At 49.3% G+C, this 18,862-nt stretch overlaps 1 protein-coding gene and 1 long non-coding RNA gene across 3 annotated transcripts; one reads left to right on the forward strand and one right to left on the reverse strand.

Annotated features, from left to right (window-relative positions):
• The first annotated feature begins 1,571 nt into the window (after positions 1 to 1,571).
• On the forward strand, positions 1,572 to 9,486 carry LOC104058380 (flavin-containing monooxygenase 3). Of its 2 annotated transcripts, XM_009559883.2 has the most exons (10): positions 1,572 to 1,662; positions 2,432 to 3,368; positions 3,526 to 3,667; positions 5,475 to 5,663; positions 5,962 to 6,124; positions 6,989 to 7,131; positions 7,287 to 7,486; positions 7,621 to 7,979; positions 8,427 to 8,499; positions 9,147 to 9,486. In XM_009559883.2, the coding sequence occupies exons 3-10, from the start codon at positions 3,536 to 3,538 to the stop codon at positions 9,484 to 9,486; spliced, it is 1,599 nt and encodes a 532-aa protein (XP_009558178.2). In that variant the 5' UTR covers positions 1,572 to 1,662; positions 2,432 to 3,368; positions 3,526 to 3,535. The 2 variants fall into 2 exon arrangements, with proteins under 2 accessions (XP_009558178.2, XP_053929639.1); XM_054073664.1 differs by having other exon boundaries at positions 2,432 to 3,667.
• On the reverse strand, positions 7,995 to 15,362 carry LOC128852948 (uncharacterized). Its single transcript, XR_008451112.1, has 4 exons — positions 15,229 to 15,362; positions 14,909 to 15,065; positions 10,324 to 10,566; positions 7,995 to 8,240 (listed from the first exon to the last, which is right to left on the reverse strand). It is a non-coding gene; the product is annotated as an uncharacterized LOC128852948 (long non-coding RNA).
• Between the last annotated feature and the right edge of the window lie 3,500 nt (positions 15,363 to 18,862).

Genomic DNA, 18,862 nt, shown 5'->3' on the forward strand with positions numbered 1-18,862 from the left:
TCAGGGCTGACAGAGGGTTAAGGTGAGAACAGAGATGCTGGTACATTTCCTCCACCATAAAAAAGTGTCGGTCGCCCCCCTGGGGAGCTCCATCCATCAGCCCTGAGCCCAATGGGAACTGTCCTGCAGCCCTTTCCTGGAAGGATTTTACTTGTAAGAAAAAATGGAGGAGTGTGGAAAAGTGAACGAAAAATGTATCTTTAGCCATGTTCAGAAAAAAAACAAGAGCCAATTGGAGAAGAAGTTCGACACAATTAGCACAGAGCACATGTGAGGTGAAGGCTCTTGTTTACTGCCTTGCTTTATGTAGCTCCAGCTGCAGATTTATTATCCCTCAACCAGCTGTGGCTGCCACAGCACTGCCAGCTGCTCCGAAGGGCTCTGCCTAGCCTCCCACACCGGGTGTTTCTCATTTCGCACTTCAAAGATGGTTGAACAATGTAGTTGCACATCAAAGGGCTGAGCAGAGCCTGAGGGAGCCCATGAGGTGCAGAGCCCCACAGCTCTCCAGCTGGGCCAGCAGTGCCTCGGGCAAATTTGGTTCATCCTTGGCTGCCAACAGAGTTGGGAGCCCCTCTGCAGTCGTGCTGAGAGGCGTGCGCCAGAGGAGACCCTGGGGATATGCCCTCCTCGGCCGAAGGCTGCTCCTGCCTGGCCTCAGGCTGATGGCTGTCATGAAGGTTTATCCCCCCTCACTGCAGTGAGGGATCTTCCTTTTCCCAGCTGTTTTAATTGAAATGCTCCTCGAGGAAGCATCTTGCTCTTGATGTGGGCGTTGTGCTGCATCCAGTGCCACAGAGCCCCGTCCAGCTGAAGCATGAGTAGTGCAGCACGTGGGCAAGGGGCTGCCCAGCATCCCTCCGGCTGCTGCCTCCGAGAGCTTTTGCATAGAATCACTAAGGTTGGAAAAGTCCTCTAGAGTCACCCTGTCCAACCATCAGCCCAATACCATTGTGCCTACTAAACCATGTCCTGAAGTGCCATGTCTACATGTCTTCTGAACATCTGTGGGATGGGGACTCCATCACTGCTCTGGTCAACTTTTGCCAGTGTTTCAACACTCTCAATAAAGAAATTTTTCCTGATATTGAATCTGAACCTCCCCTGGTGCAACTTTAGGCCACTTCCTCTTGTCCTGTCACTTGCTATGGAGGAGAAGAGACCAACACCCAACTCACCACAACCTCCTTTCAGGGAGCTGCAGAGAGCGATGAAGTCTCCCCTCAGCCTCCTCCAGGCTAAACAATCCAGATCCCTCAGACACTCCTGACAAGGCTTGTGCATGCAGCAAACAGATCAAAATTGGAGGATTTTTCACTCTGCTTTGCTACTGCTACAAGCAGTAGAGTTGAGAGTGGCTGCCTGGGAACTGTGGTTGCCAGTGATCCCTACTCACCACCCACCTCGCCCCCCAGTTAATGAATACACGCGTCCTGGCACAGCAGCCAGAACAAACAGCTGTGATGGCACAAGCTGTGTGCGTGGCTGGGATCCCAGTGCGTGCCAAGGCAAACTGTGCCATTGGCTTCTTAGGGCTCCTGTCACTGCAGGTTGTCCCCAGTAGGATTCCTGTTGTCATGCTGTGACTCCTCTGAGCATCACAGGGAAACACCACCAGCCTGAGCCTTGCTGCTGGTGTGAGGCACCTTCCAGGTGGGAGAGGTAATACTTTTGCAGGCAAGACTGCTTTTTCCAACTGTTCTTGCTCTTTTGGAGGTTAGGAGCCCTCTTCTGCTCTTGCTTTCCTGTAGCATATCATAAAAGTCAAACAGGAGTTTGTAGATGCTGGGCAGAACTACTTCTGATGCCACAGAGATGTTAAAATTTTTGGGTTTTTTTCCCCTCCCAACCCCAAGGATTTTTTGGACACCTTAACTTTTCTCCTTCTCCATGCTTTCCCACAACTGCAGTTCTCCTGCCCTTTGTTTTGTTTTCTTAGAGAGGGAAAATATGTCCGATTTTTTTTCTTGGTGGAAAATGGCAGCTGTGAAATGACGAGCCAACAGGTCGGTGGCTTCTCCCTTTTTTTTAGATCTTTGGCAGCTGTGTCACTCCAAGCAAATGATTGACTCTTCCTGCACCTTTATTCCCCTCCCTCTGCCTGAGGCTGACCTTTCCTGTCCTGAAAACAAGGCGCGAGCTCTCACTGGGCATCACTCCTGGGTGCAGTTTTCTGACAAATGTTTTAATTCACAGAATTCCTCCTCCAGGTCATTTCCTGAGGGAGAAGATCCACACCTCTTCTAGGTTAGGTATCTATGACGATGGCTTGGCAGTTTATTTGAATTAAGTAAGCATAACCATGACTCCAAAGCTGATCCCATGGAAGGCCTGACCAGTTTGGCAGACAGTGTTAAAATGAGCATTTTAATTCTTTTCAGTTTGGTTGTTCAATCATTTTTCTGACATTCTCTGCTCTCTTTTATTTCAGGTTAGTCTACGATGAGTTAACAGCCTGCCTTAGCTTTAGAGGCTCCAGCAGCTTCACACTGTGGTCTTTCAGACAGATGTACTCCCAGCTGAATTATTCTTCCCCAGGACCTGTTTAAAGTCAGGGATTTGATCATAAAATCATAGACTCACTAGGTTGAAAAAGACTTCTTAGATCATCGAGTTCAACCATTCTATCTGCCACTAAACCACATCCCTGAGCACCTCATTCATCATTGTGGATGAACGCACACAATGAGACTTAGATGAAGACCACAGAGATGGAATGGGATCTGCAAATGGACTCCTCTGCACTTGCCTGCTCTTTGACCTTCCTTAGAGATGTCCTCTGAAACACACTTGCCCCTTTGATTAGAAGGGGGAAAGAGATCAGATGCTTGAAACAGGAACCTACCCAGTGCCAGGGTCTCTTGTCCCTGGGGTGGCACTGCTAACTCTCCTCTTCGCAGGGCAACGACTGCAGTGGTGGAGGGATGGGGTGAGGTTGAGCAGCCTGGTTCTACCTACTGTTCTTGATGACAAGGACATCGCTGTGCCGTTTTGGAGAGGGATATGTATGGACACGCATGAGAGCTGCTGCTTGTCCCACAAGTCCAAGGTGCCCACTGCTGTTCAGTAACCCTGGGCTCTAGCTTGCAATAATTTCATTCCAACTTTATTTCCTAATTTAGGACCTCTGCACCCGCAGTTGCTCCTCATGTTGCAGTTAAAGTCCAAACAGCGCAAGTCACTCACCAAAACAACCCATTAGTGCTGGCCCTGCCTCCCGTGCACCACTGCATAAAAAGCTCTGCTCTTTTGGGGGAACCTCCTTCCGACCTGTCGTTCCTCCGCGTGACAGAGCCCTCCGGTACGGGGAAAGCTCTTCCACCCTGCCCCAAACTTAGCCACATACCTGGGGGCTGCACAGGAAGCAGGTGAGCAAGGATCAGCAAGAACCTCCTGGGATATTTAAGGAGCTGGGAAAGTCGTTCTGGAGACGGAGCATTTCTGGGGCTGCAGACGCCCCCTGAGCGAACATGCCCAGCCAGTCTCTGCTCCACCACAGCCTTGTTCCACCATGTTCCCTCCCAGGCAGGACAGCATGGTGCGGCGCGTGGCGGTGCTGGGCGCGGGCGTCAGTGGGCTGGCAGCCATCAAGTGCTGCCTGGAAGAAGGGCTGGAGCCCACCTGCTTTGAGAGGAGCGAGGGTGTCGGGGGGCTCTGGCGCTACACGGTGAGTGGCTTTGGCTGCCTCGTTTCAGAGCGGGCTGGGAAAATAAGTGTCCTCGGGGCTGGGAGGCTGCACCCACCCTGCATGCCTGCACACACTGGCTCTGCTCTGGTGGCTGCGCGTGGGAGGTCTTGGCTGGTTCAGTACAGGTCCCCAAGTCCCCTCACTTACCCTGAGATCAGTCTGACCATCTCCTGGCTTGCTGAGCCAAGTCACGTCTGAACTGCCAACCCCTCACCTTCGGGTAACAGAGGGAGCCACTCGATTCTGGGGGCTGCAACCCTTCAGGGCTTCTCCAATGATGTGCTCCCATTCCCTTCAAAGCCCATGGAGACAGGGGCTGCTCTAAAATACAGGTCTTTAGGCCCTGCAAAAGCCTCCCTGCAGGGCTGCCAGGTGTCACCCCACCTTGGAGACCACTTGCTGCTGCTCAGGGTAGGTCTCAGCCTGCTTTTACACAGTGGCCAAGCACTATGGAGATGAAAAAGAACCCAAATTAATAGTTAGAGGGTCAGATTGAGAGCCACCTTGCACCACATGCCTGTGTCTGGCAGGCTGGGCCCAAGGGATGTGTTTGGGGTGGGATTGTGGCTGCAGGAGCAGCTTAGGGTGCTGTTAGGGAAAGGAACATAGTTAAACTCTAGGGCAGAGACAGAGAGGGCAGAAAACTTGTTCTGGTTCATAGGAAAGGTTTGATTCGTCTTAAAAAAGGGACCATATGGTTTCTGTCTTTTCTGGGGAGGGCTCCAGCAAATTCCTCCAGAAAGTTTGGCAATGCTTTTTGATATTTATAATGGAGAATTTCAAAGCAAAATGGCAACATCAATGGGAAAAGTCAAAAACACTTAAGTTCCTTCTTTACTTTGTTTTTGTTTGCTTGGTTTTTTCTTGGAAGTTGTTAATCGTTTGGCCAACCCAAATATGAATTTTGGACCATGGAAGCCTTACTGCAATTTTCCCAGCTCTGTCCTGGCATCGAAGTCATCAGGAAAAGGAAATACATTACCTGTGTTTTGTGCTGTTAAGTGCCAAGTGTCAGAGCAGACATAGCAGGTGCCCCACGATGGGGACAGGGTGACGCGTGGGGCTGGCTGTTTTGGGCAGGACCTGACCAGGCCAGCCCCAGCCCCACTACGTGCACGGCAGTCTTGGGCATTTCGGTCAATCCCCCGTGTGCTGCCTTTCTAGATGGCAGTGGGACACTCACCAGCTGGCATGGGCATTGCAAGCAGTAGGCAAAGCCTCTGTCCATGTCCCTGGCCAGACCTGCCCTGCGGTTGCATAAAGTACAGGTAGCTGAGCCACTGTGCCAAAGCAAATGCATCCAGCTGAGCTTCTAACCTTCACTTCTATAGTTGCTGAGACTGTATGCACAAAGGAGCAATACCCGGGAGTGCCTGTAGGATTCTGGAATCTTTACAGGCAACCTAGGAGGAAGCTGAGCAATGGGAGGTCCCACACTGCTTGTCTCCTGTGATATTTCAACTATGCATGTGTGTAGCTGTGTCACACGTGACCTTCCGATGCTTTCTGGACCTGTGGTTAAGAGGCTCTGGCAAGTTCCTTCCACAGCACTCCCTTTCCTGGAGGTTTCCACCTTCCCTAGCAGATGTGCATGTAACCAGCTCCTAAATGCCTTGGGCTATGCAAGCCTTCCCCCAACCTTTTGGGACACCTCTGTTCTCATAGAGGGTTATTTGGTTATTGCACTTGATGGCTTTTCCTCCTGAGATGATGGTATCTGGAGGAGTTGGTGCAGGGCTTCGTCACATCCCTCAGACGGGACATGTCCATGCTCCTCTCCCTCCAGGACCAGGCAGAGGAAGGCAGAGCCAGCATCTACCGCACTGTCTTCACCAACTCCTGCAAAGAGATGATGTGTTACCCTGACTTCCCCTTCCCTGACAATCACCCCAACTACATGCACAACACCAGGCTCCAGCAGTACATCTGCAAGTACGCCGAGCACTTCAACCTCCTCCAGCACATACGGTTCAAGGTGAAAAGCTTGGAGTTGGAGAGGGGGGACATGGGTGGGAGAGACATCACCTCTGTGCCCAGGTTTCCCTCTTGCAGGGAAAATCCTGGGAGAAAATATTCCTGGGAAAAAACTCCTGTTTTTATTAAAGCAAGTCTCAGCAGGTCCCCTCTCTGTGCACTCCCCAGGGCTGCCAGCATGAAATTCCAGGGCCAAACATCCTCTGGGCTCCCTGGGACCTCTGAATCCCACTGACTCCCTAAACCTCTGGGTCTGCTTCATGGACACCAAAGGATCTCTTTCTTTTGTTTCCTTTAAGACCCTGGTCACCAAGGTTAAAAAGCACCCAGACTTTACTGTGACGGGGCAGTGGGAGGTGGTAACCCAGAGAGATGGGAAGGAAGAGGCACTGTTTTTTGATGCAGTTATGATTTGCTCTGGGCATCATGTCTACCCAAACCTCCCCCTCGCTGACTTCCCAGGTAAGTGGTGCATGTGGAATTCACCCAGAGACACAGCCAGGTTGACCTTCCATCACAATGTCCTTCCCTGTAAAAAATGCCTTTTCAGCATAAAAAGGGAGAGTAATATTTTTGGAGATGGGGGTTGTTCAGGGAACCAAAATCTCTGGGGTTTTTTTAAGAAAAAGTGTTCAGTATCAAAACTGAGTTATGAAACGAGGTGCAATGTTAATCTTTCCCATAAAATACCTATTTCAGGCTGTTTCCTTTAATAGAATATTTTTTTCATAGAAGGATTTTGTAAACCACCTTTTTTTGGCATTTTCTAACGATTTGTAGTACATATGTCATGTGTGTCACACCAATAGTATTTGCCTGTGTACAGGCACATTATTGGGAAATTTTTCTCTGGCAAGAAACATTTGGTGCTAGGGTTCTGGAGGACATGGGCTTGAGGCATTGACTGGTTAGAACGCTCCCCTTGGGTCCTTTGCCAACTTCTCTTTAAAAAAAAAAAAAAAAGCTGCTTCCCTATTGGTCACTGCCTCAAGGGTGTAAAGACACACTGAGGGTATGGAGTGGGGCTGTCCAGGCACCTCGCAAACTTGGGGTTGCGATAGTACCCTTTTGGGGTACAGAAATACCCTGCAAAGTATCCTGTGCTTGCACGCTCTTTCGTTGCAAATATTGAATGAAGCCAGTGACAAATCCTGTCCGACTACAAGTTTGCAGCATCCTTCTGTGCACAGAAGACATCTACTGCTGTGAGAAACACTCAGACAGATGCTCCAGCAGCGTCTGCAGGAAGGGGAGATCCGAAGGCCAGCACAGCTTCTTGTTTTCATTCCTGAGGTGAATTAGGACTTCTACTGTTCTCCTCCCCAGGAATACAGAAGTTTAAAGGCTGCTATTTCCATAGCCGGGAGTACAAGGAGCCGGAGAAGTTCAGAGGGAAGAAGGTGCTGGTGGTAGGCTTGGGCAACTCTGGCTGTGACATTGCTGTGGAGCTCAGCACCGTAGCATCACAGGTATGACGATCTAGTCCAGAGCCACTGGGAAAGGGAAGGGGAGGTGTCTCGGTCTGCTTGAGCATGTGTCACTCCCTCTTTGAGACAGCCCTGGGGGCTAGCAGCCACCACGGGGGCAGCTCACCTCTACCTGGATTACCCGGGTGTCCTCCCAGGTCTACCTGAGCTCCCGAAGTGGGTCCTGGGTGATGAGCCGCGTCTGGGACAATGGGTACCCCTGGGACATGCTGGTCATCACTCGTTTCCGGACCTGGCTGGGGAACATCCTCCCCAGGGTGCTCAGTGACTGGCTGTACGTGAGAGGCATGAACCGATTCTTCAAGCATGAGAACTTCGGCCTCATGCCACTGGACAGGTATGCACAGGGCCATCCATTCCCCAAGCCCCTCAGGGGTGCTGGTTCTCAGCAGAGCAGGGCTGGTCCATGTCTATCCTGGGCCAGCAGCAGAAGCCACCTCTGTGACAGCCCCACAACCTTTGCCCTTGCAGAACTTCCCGCAAGGAGCCGGTGTTCAATGATGACCTTCCAAGCCGCATTGCCTGTGGCGTGGTGGTGATAAAGCCAAATGTGAAGGAGTTCAGAGAGACGTCTGTCTTGTTCCAAGATGGGACTGTGCAGGATGATGTTGATGTGGTCATCTTCTCCACTGGTTACAGTTACTCCTACCCTTTTATGGAGGATGATTCTATTATCAAAAGCAGGGATAACCAAGTCACCCTCTACAAAGGCATCCTCCCTCCTCAGCTGGAGAAACCAACCATGGCAGTCATTGGGCTAGTTCAGTCCCTTGGACCCATCATTCCAACAGCGGACCTCCAGTGCCGCTGGGCAGTCAAGGTGTTTCAGGGTAGGTAGATAGACACATATTGGGCAAAGGTCTATTTTCTGTTAACGGGAAGTAGCATTTTCCAGTGGTGACATGCAGGTTGAAACTGAAAGTTAGGCCAGTGCCTGAGTACTGAAGAACACAATGGGGTTTGGCCAGAAATCCCAGAATAGGATCTCTGTGTGATGGGGTGCCTTGCATCACAGCAGCAAGTCACTTCTCAGCCTGCTGCAGATGGCAGTGAGGTCTCCATGGCAGAACTTCTTGGGCACCTCCATATACCTTAAGAGACAAGGGAGCCAGTGCTGTCATATCATCAGCTTCCAAGGTTGACCCAATCCCAGATCTTGACACCAAAGGGAAGAGAGGAGCCCAAGGGCTCAGCTGATCCCTTCAAACCCCACTTGCTGCAGAAGGGATCCACTGAGTGTCATCTCCCCTTGCTGATGCTCTTCCTGCTCCTTCCAGGGCAGTGCACACTCCCCCCGGTCAGCAAGATGATGGATGACATTGATGAGAAGATGGGAAAGAAGCTCAAGTGGTAAGCGCAGATCACACAACTCCCAGTGCTGGCAGAAGAGCCCTGCCATTGTCTCAGCTCCAGGTGAGCTGGATATAGGCACTGTGGAGGCCTGAATCAGGCAAGTTTGGGTGGAAAATTCATGATGGAAAGGTTACCTGTCTGAAAATGCTTATTTGCCATCACTTAGTGCTATTAAGGTGAAAAAGTATTTCTCATTCTCAGGATTGAGGCCCCAGCAGAAACATAATGTTTCCATCATTATTCTTAAAAGTGACCATTCTTTGTTTCATAAAGACCATGAAAGTACCTTGCTTTCCCCCTCTCTGAGTCTATCCAATATAATAGTGAAGAAATACTTTAAAAATATGAATATAATCAGTGAAAGCTGAACGTGGCTCAAGCAATGCTTTCTTTTGTTTTTAGAAACTGTTTCATTGTAGGAAGTTTCAAAATGCAATGTTTTCTTGTGACCCAGATTCCTTCACAAACAGTAGCAGTTATACCTGTCCCGTGGAGCCACAAGCCCCGGGCAGCTCTGCTTCGCAGGTTTGGCAGAGGAAAGCAGGGGACAGATTCTGTATGCACTGTGCTTAAAGAAAACAATTTAAAAATAAAGGGTAAAAACCTAAAGCAGCCTCTTTTTTCCTCTCCTCTCTCCCCCGAAGGTATGGGAACAGCACCACGCTGCAGACAGATTATATCACCTACATGGATGAACTGGCCTCTGCCATCGGTGTGAAGCCCAGCGTGCCAAAGCTCCTGCTCACAGACCCCCGGCTGGCCCTGGAGGTCATCTTCGGCCCCTGCACCCCCTACCAATATCGACTGATGGGCCCAGGGAAGTGGAGCGGGGCCAGAAAGGCCATCCTCACCCAGTGGGACCGCATGCTGCAGGCTACACAGACACGTGTCACCCCTGACACCCCCACCTCCTTCCCCTGCCTCATTGTGCTGGGGGTGCTTTTCCTCCCACTCCTCCTCCTCCTCACTGCCCTTTGCTGCTAGGGGACCCCAGAGGGATGAGGGGAGGGTGGCTCCAGTACTGAGCAGCGTTGTGCCTGGGATGGGCAATGTGCGCTGCTGCCCTGCTCATTACCCTAAAAACAGTTTATCAAGAGATCCCTACAAAATGACATGGATAAATCAGGTGCAATATCCCCACCTGGTTAATTTGGGACTATGAAAGAGTGTAAATACCAGCCCCAGTAAGTAATGTTCGTTATTCTACCACTCTAAATATGTTCAAGCAGTGGTGTACTGCTACACATCTTTAAATCTCTGTGTCTCCTGTCCCTTTTTCTGGTGGAAGACTGGAGTAAACATATTTGGGGTTTGAGAAAGGTTTCGGTATAGAGCTTGTGTTCTGGCTAAAAGAACCTTGCTTGAACTCACCCTTCTGAAATATGATTTTCAGAAGCAAAGAAAATATCTACTTTTTTCACCATTGGGAAAACCTGTCCAAATGAAAAATAAGTCAGATTAAGATATTAAGAGGAATACTCTGGAACATAAACAGTCCACCAGCTTTTGGAACAATATTTGGACTTTGCTGGACTGTGCAAGCATCCAAAAGCTCAGATGAAAAAAAAAAAGCATCCAGATGAAAATTTTCTAGCCAAAAAGGGCTGGGTAACCTAGTGCCCTGATGGCTGCAGCCGTGGTGAAAGCATCCTTGGAGAGATCCCTCTCCGAGCTGCTTCACTTCCCATTGGCATCACTGATGTCACAGCAATAGCCTGGATGGGCCTTTGCTCACCCTTCTCTGGGGCCACCCCCAAGGTTCATCCAGCAGCATGTGCCATCTGCCCCGTTACCCACCCTGCCTTCAAGGTTCCGCCTCACCTAAGCAAGAAGAATGGAGCTGGACCAGTCCCAGGAAGCTGCCAAACTCCAGATGTGGCTGCTCCCTGTGGGGTTTTGCTTTGAGTCTCTCTGCCAGAGGAGGAACCAGCCCATGGTGTAATTTTGGTGCTTCCCAGGAACCACTTTGCCCCCAGACAGCTGAGGTCAGCGTGGCATTTCTCCTCCATACAGCAACAGCTTACAACTTTGCAAAATGCTCCATGGTTTTGTGAAGGCCACCATCTAAGTGTAAAATAATATCATTACTGTAAGTTCTAGTGATGGAAATGAGACTAGAGGATGCTTGCTGTTCCCTTTTTAGTGCCTCTGCCCAAGTGCTCTGCTAACATGCTTCCTCCTCCCAGAAGATTTGCCTGCTCCTATTTCTTCCAGACCAACTGTTGTGTACACATGCTGGGCAGCAAACCTTTGCCACGACTGTACTCCAACTCAGAAGATCTCTGATATATCAACTATATTAGAAACAAACATGAATAAAAACATAGTGGCATCATCTCATCAGTTTTTAAAATGTTCTTGCAATGAAAAAGCTGTGCATTATACTTATTACTGTGATTTTTCTTTATAGCTAATGATGCCAGCCTTGTTAACCGGCTAGGACACAGACCACACTGGGGGGGACATCACTGGAGCCTTGTGCTAAGCCTCGGGGTGCTGGTAGGACCCACACCGAAAGCTATGCTTGCTGAGATCCCTTGTCTTTTGGAGGACAAAGTATAGCTGGAAAAACAGACGACTGTCAGCTCTGGCACTGGGAGCTGTAGGATGCACTGGGAAGGTGTCGGGGTGCCCATAGCGTGAGCAGAGATGATGTTAAGGAATGAATTATATGAGTTTGTGGGGAGCTGGCAGAGTGTACCCCTTCCCTGGGTCCAGTCAATAAATGGACGTGAGCCAGGCTGTCCCAAGGGTTCAGTGGGGCTGGCTCTTGGCTGCACTGCTCTTCCTTGGGCAGATCACAGGGTGTTATTGCTGGCCAGAGAATCACAGGGAACCCATATATGGCTGCTAGTTCTGGATTCCTTTCTTCTGCAGCTGTTCTCATGTGTGCAAATCCACCCTGGCGCTAACCCCCCAAACCCATTACCAGTTTACTGCAAAAATCCAGAATTTTAGCCAACATTTCATGATGTTGCTACTGCTGGATGCCTTGGGTATGCCAACCCTGAAGCCAGCTGCTGGGTGAAGACCGAGTGAACCTGCACAGTATCCTGCAGAACAAACACCACAACTATTATTTTCACTTTGCTGGAGCAAGTATTCCACTTAGTAAGGACCAGTTTGCCAGCCCACCCTCTTTTTTCACTGGCCGGAGCTCTCTGAAACAGTGGGAGGCAACAGCATGAGTGCCAGCGGGTGCCTGCTCGCCATGCACTATGCCACTGGGGCCAGGCTCCATCCCTGTGTGGGTCAGTAAATGCCTGTTTCCCAGAAATCCCCCACCAATTAAAGGGACACAAGCCTGGAGGGTCTGAGCTGACCCATTACTCACAGCTGGCTTGGCTATTTTATAGCCAGTGAGGATGGGAAGCACAACTGAGCACTCGGCTTTGCCCTTTTCACACCAGCAGCATGCAAGGACTCAAATCTGTTGACGCATTTGCTATGGTTTCCTTTCAGATCACAGTTATCAGGATAAAAAAAAAAAATAACTGCTGGGGCTTCTCAGCATTTATAAATGCCAGTGGATGGTTGTCACCAAAACAAATGGGAAGGAGGAACTGACCATTTTTATTGCTGTGGTGGTTAATGTTGGTTGTCATATACACCTATGCATCCTGCTAGTGTCCACCCAAGGTAAAAGCTGTTTAAAGGGCGCTGCTACAGGCACATGGCCAGGAACAGATTTAACAAACTGCGTATGTACAGGATGGGGAAGTTATTTCCACAATCACACTGGCCAAGCAGGTGTAAGGTAGGGAGGTGGCTGACCCATTCACAGCCACCAGGGCTGCTCGTGTCTGGGACCCAGTCTATGCCCCATGGGAGGGGCTGAAACTAAAGTATTCAGCCTGTCTTTGGCTGGAAGCAAACAGAGGTTTGCTATGAGGGTTGGAAAGACATTTTTCCTTATGCAGAGAAAAGCAGAGGAGCACCCTCAGTGTTCATCCAGCACTGTTCCCTACCAACACCTCGGTGCTGCATCCGTGCCACAGGGCTACAGCTGGGCTGCGGCAGGTGTCCTTGGCTGTTGACTCAAACACCGTATGGCATGAAATAGATGATTCACCACTGTTGGATTTGTCCTCCAGGGTATTCACAAAATGAGGCTTAAAACTTTAAAAATATATTGCAGCTGTTTTCGCTTGTGTTTCTGGTTTTACTGGTAAAGGCCAGACCTGATGATAATCCTGGACACCACGCAGCTGTTACTGGGAGCCAGGCAGTGCAGACCCGTGGTCTCCAGATGGGTTACTATGCTTCTCCAGAAAAGCCCACCTCTGTATTGAAAGGGCATCCATGAAAAGAGACGGCTGTAGCTGCTTCCCTGCTCTCTCACCAGCTAAATCCCAGCTACAGCCCATCGTGTGAGATGCTGGCAAAATCCCACCCAGTGGGCAGGGCAGGGGTTGCCATCTGAGTTTATTGCAAAAAAAAGGCCATTTGTAATCCCAGCTTTTTTTCCAGGTGCATCTCTGCCATTTTGCAGCAGAATTGTTGCACAAGTCCCGTGCATGGTAGTGGGAAATGGGGTGCTGGGAGGGGTTTCTGAGCTTGGGATCTTTTTCTGAGGAGGAAGAGTGTGGTGAGGAACAATGTGTTTCTGAGCTGGTCCCATCGCTGTGTGACACTGCATTTTAGAGGAGAGCTGCCAGGAGAAGTGCATGTTCCCAGGTCCTCTCCTCCAGCCAGTCTTTAAATGTCTGCCAAAAAATAACGTGGCTCTTTTGCAACACATTTCAAACAGCAGCTCCCATTTCTGCTGTCTCAGCAGCAAGACAACGTTTCAATAGTTCTCACAGGCCATTTAGATGCTTTCCTGAAAATTTACCCTTACTGCATTTGTTCACTTCTTATGGCTCATTTTTTTTTATGTATGGATGTGTTTCTCAAGCTCCATTTGAACCCAGCCAGGCAAAGGCAGGTCTGTAACGCAGTGGTCCTGAAGCAAGCAATGACATAGACCCCCAAGCTCAGCCCTGCCTTCACGCACATTTGCAATGTCATCACCACCAAAGTCGGAGTCTCAGCACCCTGGGATTTTATGTTATACCCAAGCATTGCAGCTCAATGCTCCAGGAGTGCTGGACACTTTCCATCTCTTCTCATTGCAGATATTGAGAAGTTCAAGGGCCAACATTTCCACAAGACTCCTGAGGGATGCGAAGGGAAGATTATTTTGGTATTTGGTCTGTGAATTTCAGGTTTGACATGGTGGTGGGGCTCTCCCCAGAGGCCAAGGAGAAGGTGGACCCCTCCAAAGAAAAGGGAACAGTCGCTGCCGGGCGGTAAGTCCTGGTGGTGCCTTTCCATACACCCGAAGGTCACTCCCCAGAGCTAATACTCTGCTTTGCAATTTTGCAATCTTCCAAAATGTCTTCATGGAAGAGAGGTACAGTGGTGATTATCAGAATTATTGTGAAATAAGTAAAATGCTGGGGTTTCTGTCCTGCAGACCAACACCACTTCAGGTCACATGTTCTCTTTAGATAAAAGTAAAAATACTTTTATTATGCATTCACTATCATGAATTCTGTTGTGTTTTGTGACTGATGTGTTACAGGCAGGTCATTTCACTATGAGGACCATGGCCCAGTCCCACTCCACAGGTATATCTAAGCACAGAGGATGGAGGAGTTGATCCCTGGGGAGCGAGGATTTTTGTCTCCAGACCTGGCCAACACATTATTTATTTTTTGGACATTAATCCTCCCGGACAAAAAAGGTTTTGTGGTTGTATTGTGGAACTGATTACAGATTTTGCAGCCTGAACAAAACCATGGGAGATCTTCAGCAAAGGTGAGGGCTGGGCTGTCAGGAGAAAGCACTGGAGAGTCGATTTTGCTTTAGGAAAGACAGATACAGGGTGGCTGGTCTTAGAATTTGCCTGTCCCTGGTCTGATTCACATCCAAATATTCATTAGAAGCAGCTATTGCCAGGTTATTCCAAGTGTCACCACTCCTGTTTCCCAGACCCATGTTGTATGCATTAAGCTGGAGGTCCCAGGCTTTTTTTTTTCCACCCTGCAGTGTCGATGTGTTCTTTCTCCCTCCAGTCGGAGCAGACAAAAGGTGCAGAGTTTGTCTCACACGCTGCCCCTCCAGCATCGTATCTCCTTGCTGTGCCTCTCTGTGCACACTGGGCTGTTGTCCCTCCTCCCGCCACCCACCCTCTCATGCCATCAGTCCATTTGTAATTATTTGCAGTCTGGCTTCCTTGGCCACAGTGGTCCAAGCTCCCTCAACCCTAACCTCATCAGCTGGGTGGAGCTCTCAGAGAAATAATCCAATGCTCTGTCCCCTGCAGAATAATTTCCTCTGAAAAAATATTTTCCAAAATCTAAAGAGCAAACACCAGCCAACGGAGTTAATCTACAGCAGTGGTGAGCAGCCTCAAGCCCACCTGTGAGTGTTCAGCAGCTTCTCAGGCTGATTAGCAAGCCAACATGAGCCAGTTAGAGCTCCTTTATCAATTTAATCTGGAAAGATCCTATTTAAACGGATGGAGAAGGGATGCTGTGGGTTCACCTCAATTATCTCCAAACGTCAGCTTCTCTGTGCTGTGGAGAGAAAAGGAAAGTTGGTAGCCACCCCAAAGGCAAGTAGGAGATGCTGGAGTCTCCACCATCAGAATTTTTTAAAACAGGGGAAGGAAACAAGGTGGTAAAGGTCAGTTAGAGCTGCTTTGGAGAAGATGGATTGGATGTTCTCAAGGTCCCTTACCATTCTGTATCCTAGAGTCTGGTGAAGCTATCGGAGGGGAAAGATCTGCTAGCTGATGTGAGCTAGTTCAGCTCTACAGTGCCTGTGCTGGCTCCTCTGAGTGATCTGAGAGCAGCACCTTGCTTGGCATTCTGGGGTTTGTCCTCTGAAAAAAAAATAATTTCTGGGGATGAAGGCTCAGAAGTGCTCTGAGGTGGAAGGCTTGGGTGGTGTAGGAGCACACCTCTTCCCGAATTAAGAGAGCTGCTCAAGCCTGTGATGGGGGACAAGAATGTCAGCCATGCGCACACCTTCACTCAAGATGCTTTTGGAGAGACAGTAGGAATTGAAAGCATTCAAACTGTCTGGCCTGGGCTCATGGTCAATATTTACAGTAAGGGGTCAACTGGACTGACCAAAGTTTTAAAAACACTTGAAGGCTTACAGGTGACTTCAGCTGATGGTAGGAAGGTGCCTTCTAGTCGGAGTGTGCATGTTTTAATGACGAGCTCTCCAGGCAGGTCTTCCTTGTGATTGTTTGCTTTGACAGTCTTTTCATTAGTTACATTTAATTAGTCGTGAAAGGACAGAGACAGATCCCAAACCACTCAGGTTTTGCTCAGAAGCGATGAGAAGATGTTAAACCCTTCCTAGTGCCAGATGTTGTCTGTGTGCATCTCGCATTGCACTTGGAGTGTACAGATTTATCTGCTTTGCGTCCTGATATACAGAAACGGTGAGCAAGGCAGGGGTTGTTCCTATGAAGATTGAATAGTTATCTGAGGAAACTCTTAACTTTAAAATACATTTTAAAACCTCCAAACCCAAGAATTTTGGCACTTCTGGATTCATTAACACAATAGGAGGCAATAGGTTTAACAAGCAGCTTTTCCTTGACAAAGTCTGCTGGTCACATGCCTGGAAAACATGGTGATTTGTTATTAAATAAGGTTAAACTTTGCCAAGTATGTTGAAGTAAAGCACTTGTGCTCTCCTTGCAGGGGCTTGTGCCTTCCTCCTAGGAAACAAATCCCTCTCCTATAGCAGCTGTTAGAGCCTACATCTGCTCCAGTGCATCCTTTGGGTGTCTTGAGTGATACCTCTTGAGAGGTTTCAGGAAGAGTTCAAGATATTGAACATACCTGGCTCTGATTAAAAAGAAATGCAAGTGTCCTGCCCGCGTTTGTCACTGGCGGTGACATAGTAAAGTAAATGGGAAAACAGACCCTGCTGCTTGGGATAGAGGTTTTGTCATTTTTTTAAAGCAGGAAACTGCTTTTTGGCCTTGGGGCCAAAGCATAAGGATTTTTTTTCACAGCCAAAATCCAGGCTCTAAGAAACGGGGGTGGAGAAACACATTTTCCCACAGGCAGCTGCTTGCAGCCTCTATTCACCTCATGGATCACCATATCCCACAGCCTCATGAGAAGAAGCAGGAGGCAATAGCCACATTTGGGGCAGCTTCACCTCCACGTGCAGTAAAGTAACCCTGATTAAAGCCTTCTGGTCAGTTGGGGTGGCAATGATAATATTGGAGAGAGGAAAACTAAGTGTTTCACTGGGAAGCACAGACCCCACATGAGCTTCAGTGTGTGTGGCAGCAGCGGCTGCTCAATGGTAAGCATCTTGCTTTGCTTAGAGACTGGCTTAACAAGAAACTGCTTTTTTTTCTCTTCTTGTCTCTCTTCACCCTGACAAGCCAAAAGCTGCAGATGCAGGCCTAGAGAACAGCAAAATGGGCTGTGCTGAGGCTTGTTTGTACACAGATTTGCCCCCTCTTTGCTTAGTGTTATTTTAAACAGATGACAAAACCAGAGCAAGAGTGTCGCAGATGTCTGTTATCTGATTAAGACTAAATGGATGTATTAAGTTTGTCCTTCTTTCTACCTCAATGATAAAAAGCCCACTGCAGAGTCCAGTCTTGCACTGCAGTGCCAAGGATCTTTGTTCCTCAAGGAAGAAGGGGCTCACCAGCAGTCAGGTGCATGAGTATCCCCTTCCTGGCTCTTGTCCTGAGCCACTACCCATTATTTACTGCTCTTGGATCTCCCTGTGGTGCCTCATGACTGATACAGCCCCAGCATCTAACACGGCTTGTGCCCCAGCATGTGAGGATGTGGACAAACCGTGATGTTTGGTGTCCCAGGCTAGGTAGAGGGGAGGTGGTAAAGCAGTTCCCCAAATTACATGCCCTCGCTTTAGTGCCCTCACTCCATCCTTGGGTGGAAGTGCATTTCCCCTAGCAGTCTGCATGTGTGATGGTGATGGCAGGGTCCTCCTTCCTTCTCCGATGGGGTGGCAGCAGATCCCGCTTGCTCAGAAAATGGGACAGGGACCTGTGTGGCCGTGTCCGCACCTGTCTTTGCAGTGACAGAAATTCAGGGGGACTGGCGTAAGGGCACCAAGGGATGCTCTGCTTGAACACCAGGCCATGAAGGCTTTTTCCAGCCCTGAGAACATATAAAAACCCACTGATGTGTTGTCTGTACCAGTCTCTTCTCTTCTCTGCTCTGCACAGACTGCCCCAGGATGCCATCCCCTGCCATGCCAGCAGCAGAGGTGAGTAAAGCAACAAGAATTTCCCTCTGTGTTTCCAAGGCCTTTTCACAGAGATCGGGTGTTCTCAGGGTGGTAAGGCCGTAGGCACTTTTCAGTGTCCCAGGCAGGCATGTGCATGCACATAATTAGAGTAATTACCTCCCTGTTATCGCATTGCCCATCTCTACAAAAAATTTGAGCTACATACCTGGTCCAGACAACCTCAGGGGTATTTGAGGAGGGGAACACCACAGACCTGAGGCAGGTCACAGTAAAGTGAGTTTTAATCCCAGGACACTCGGGCCTTGGAGGTGTTTCTGCCCTAGACTCAAGCAGTACCACTCACTGCATCTCATCCTGCACCTCCAGATCCAATTCCCCATCAGGGAGGGCCAGAGCTACCACTGCTGTATGCAGCTGCAGCAGAGACGTCTGGCCCTATTTCTATGTCAGTAGCTCATCTACAACAAGATACAACTCGTTCAATACTTCTATAAAACTTCCCTGAACTGCCCTTCCAAAAGCACTAACACCACACCTGGGAAGCAGCCACAATGTCCCTCTAACTGCGAGTCACTTGGATGCCTGCTGGGAAACTCAGAAAAGCAAGAGCATATAAAGAACAAAATATTCGCCCTTCTGGATTCTTTACTCTTTTTGTTGGTTGAGTGCTGGCAAGCATTTTTGCAGGTGCAAGTTTTGTGCATCTGGAGAAGACTCCAGTGGGAGGGAGAGCTGGGAGACAGCCTGAGCAAACCCCAGCAGCATCAAATTAGTGCAAGGCTTGCTGCCCATTTGCTTCAGTAAACATGTCCCATTGGCCTGAAAGAGCAAAATCTGAATGTTTCGTTTTGCTGCTGACAGTGGTCTGAAACCTGAACTCAAATGAATGAGTCCAATTTCATGGACTCCAGCCCCTGCAAGCGCATCACTCTCAGCTACCTCTCGCCAAGCTGTGTTGCAGCGTGGCTGGCACAGTCAACCCCAACCTGGGCGTGTGCTCCTGATGTGCTTCTGGGAGCAAACCCAGCAGCCAGGTACTGGGCAGAAGCAGCAGGAGATCCCAGGCTAAGGAAGCCTGAGAAAGCTGTTGTCTTTTTGCGGGTGCTACGGGTGC

Source organism: Cuculus canorus, chromosome 8 (assembly GCF_017976375.1).
Source record: "Cuculus canorus isolate bCucCan1 chromosome 8, bCucCan1.pri, whole genome shotgun sequence".
Lineage (NCBI taxonomy): Eukaryota > Metazoa > Chordata > Aves > Cuculiformes > Cuculidae > Cuculus > Cuculus canorus.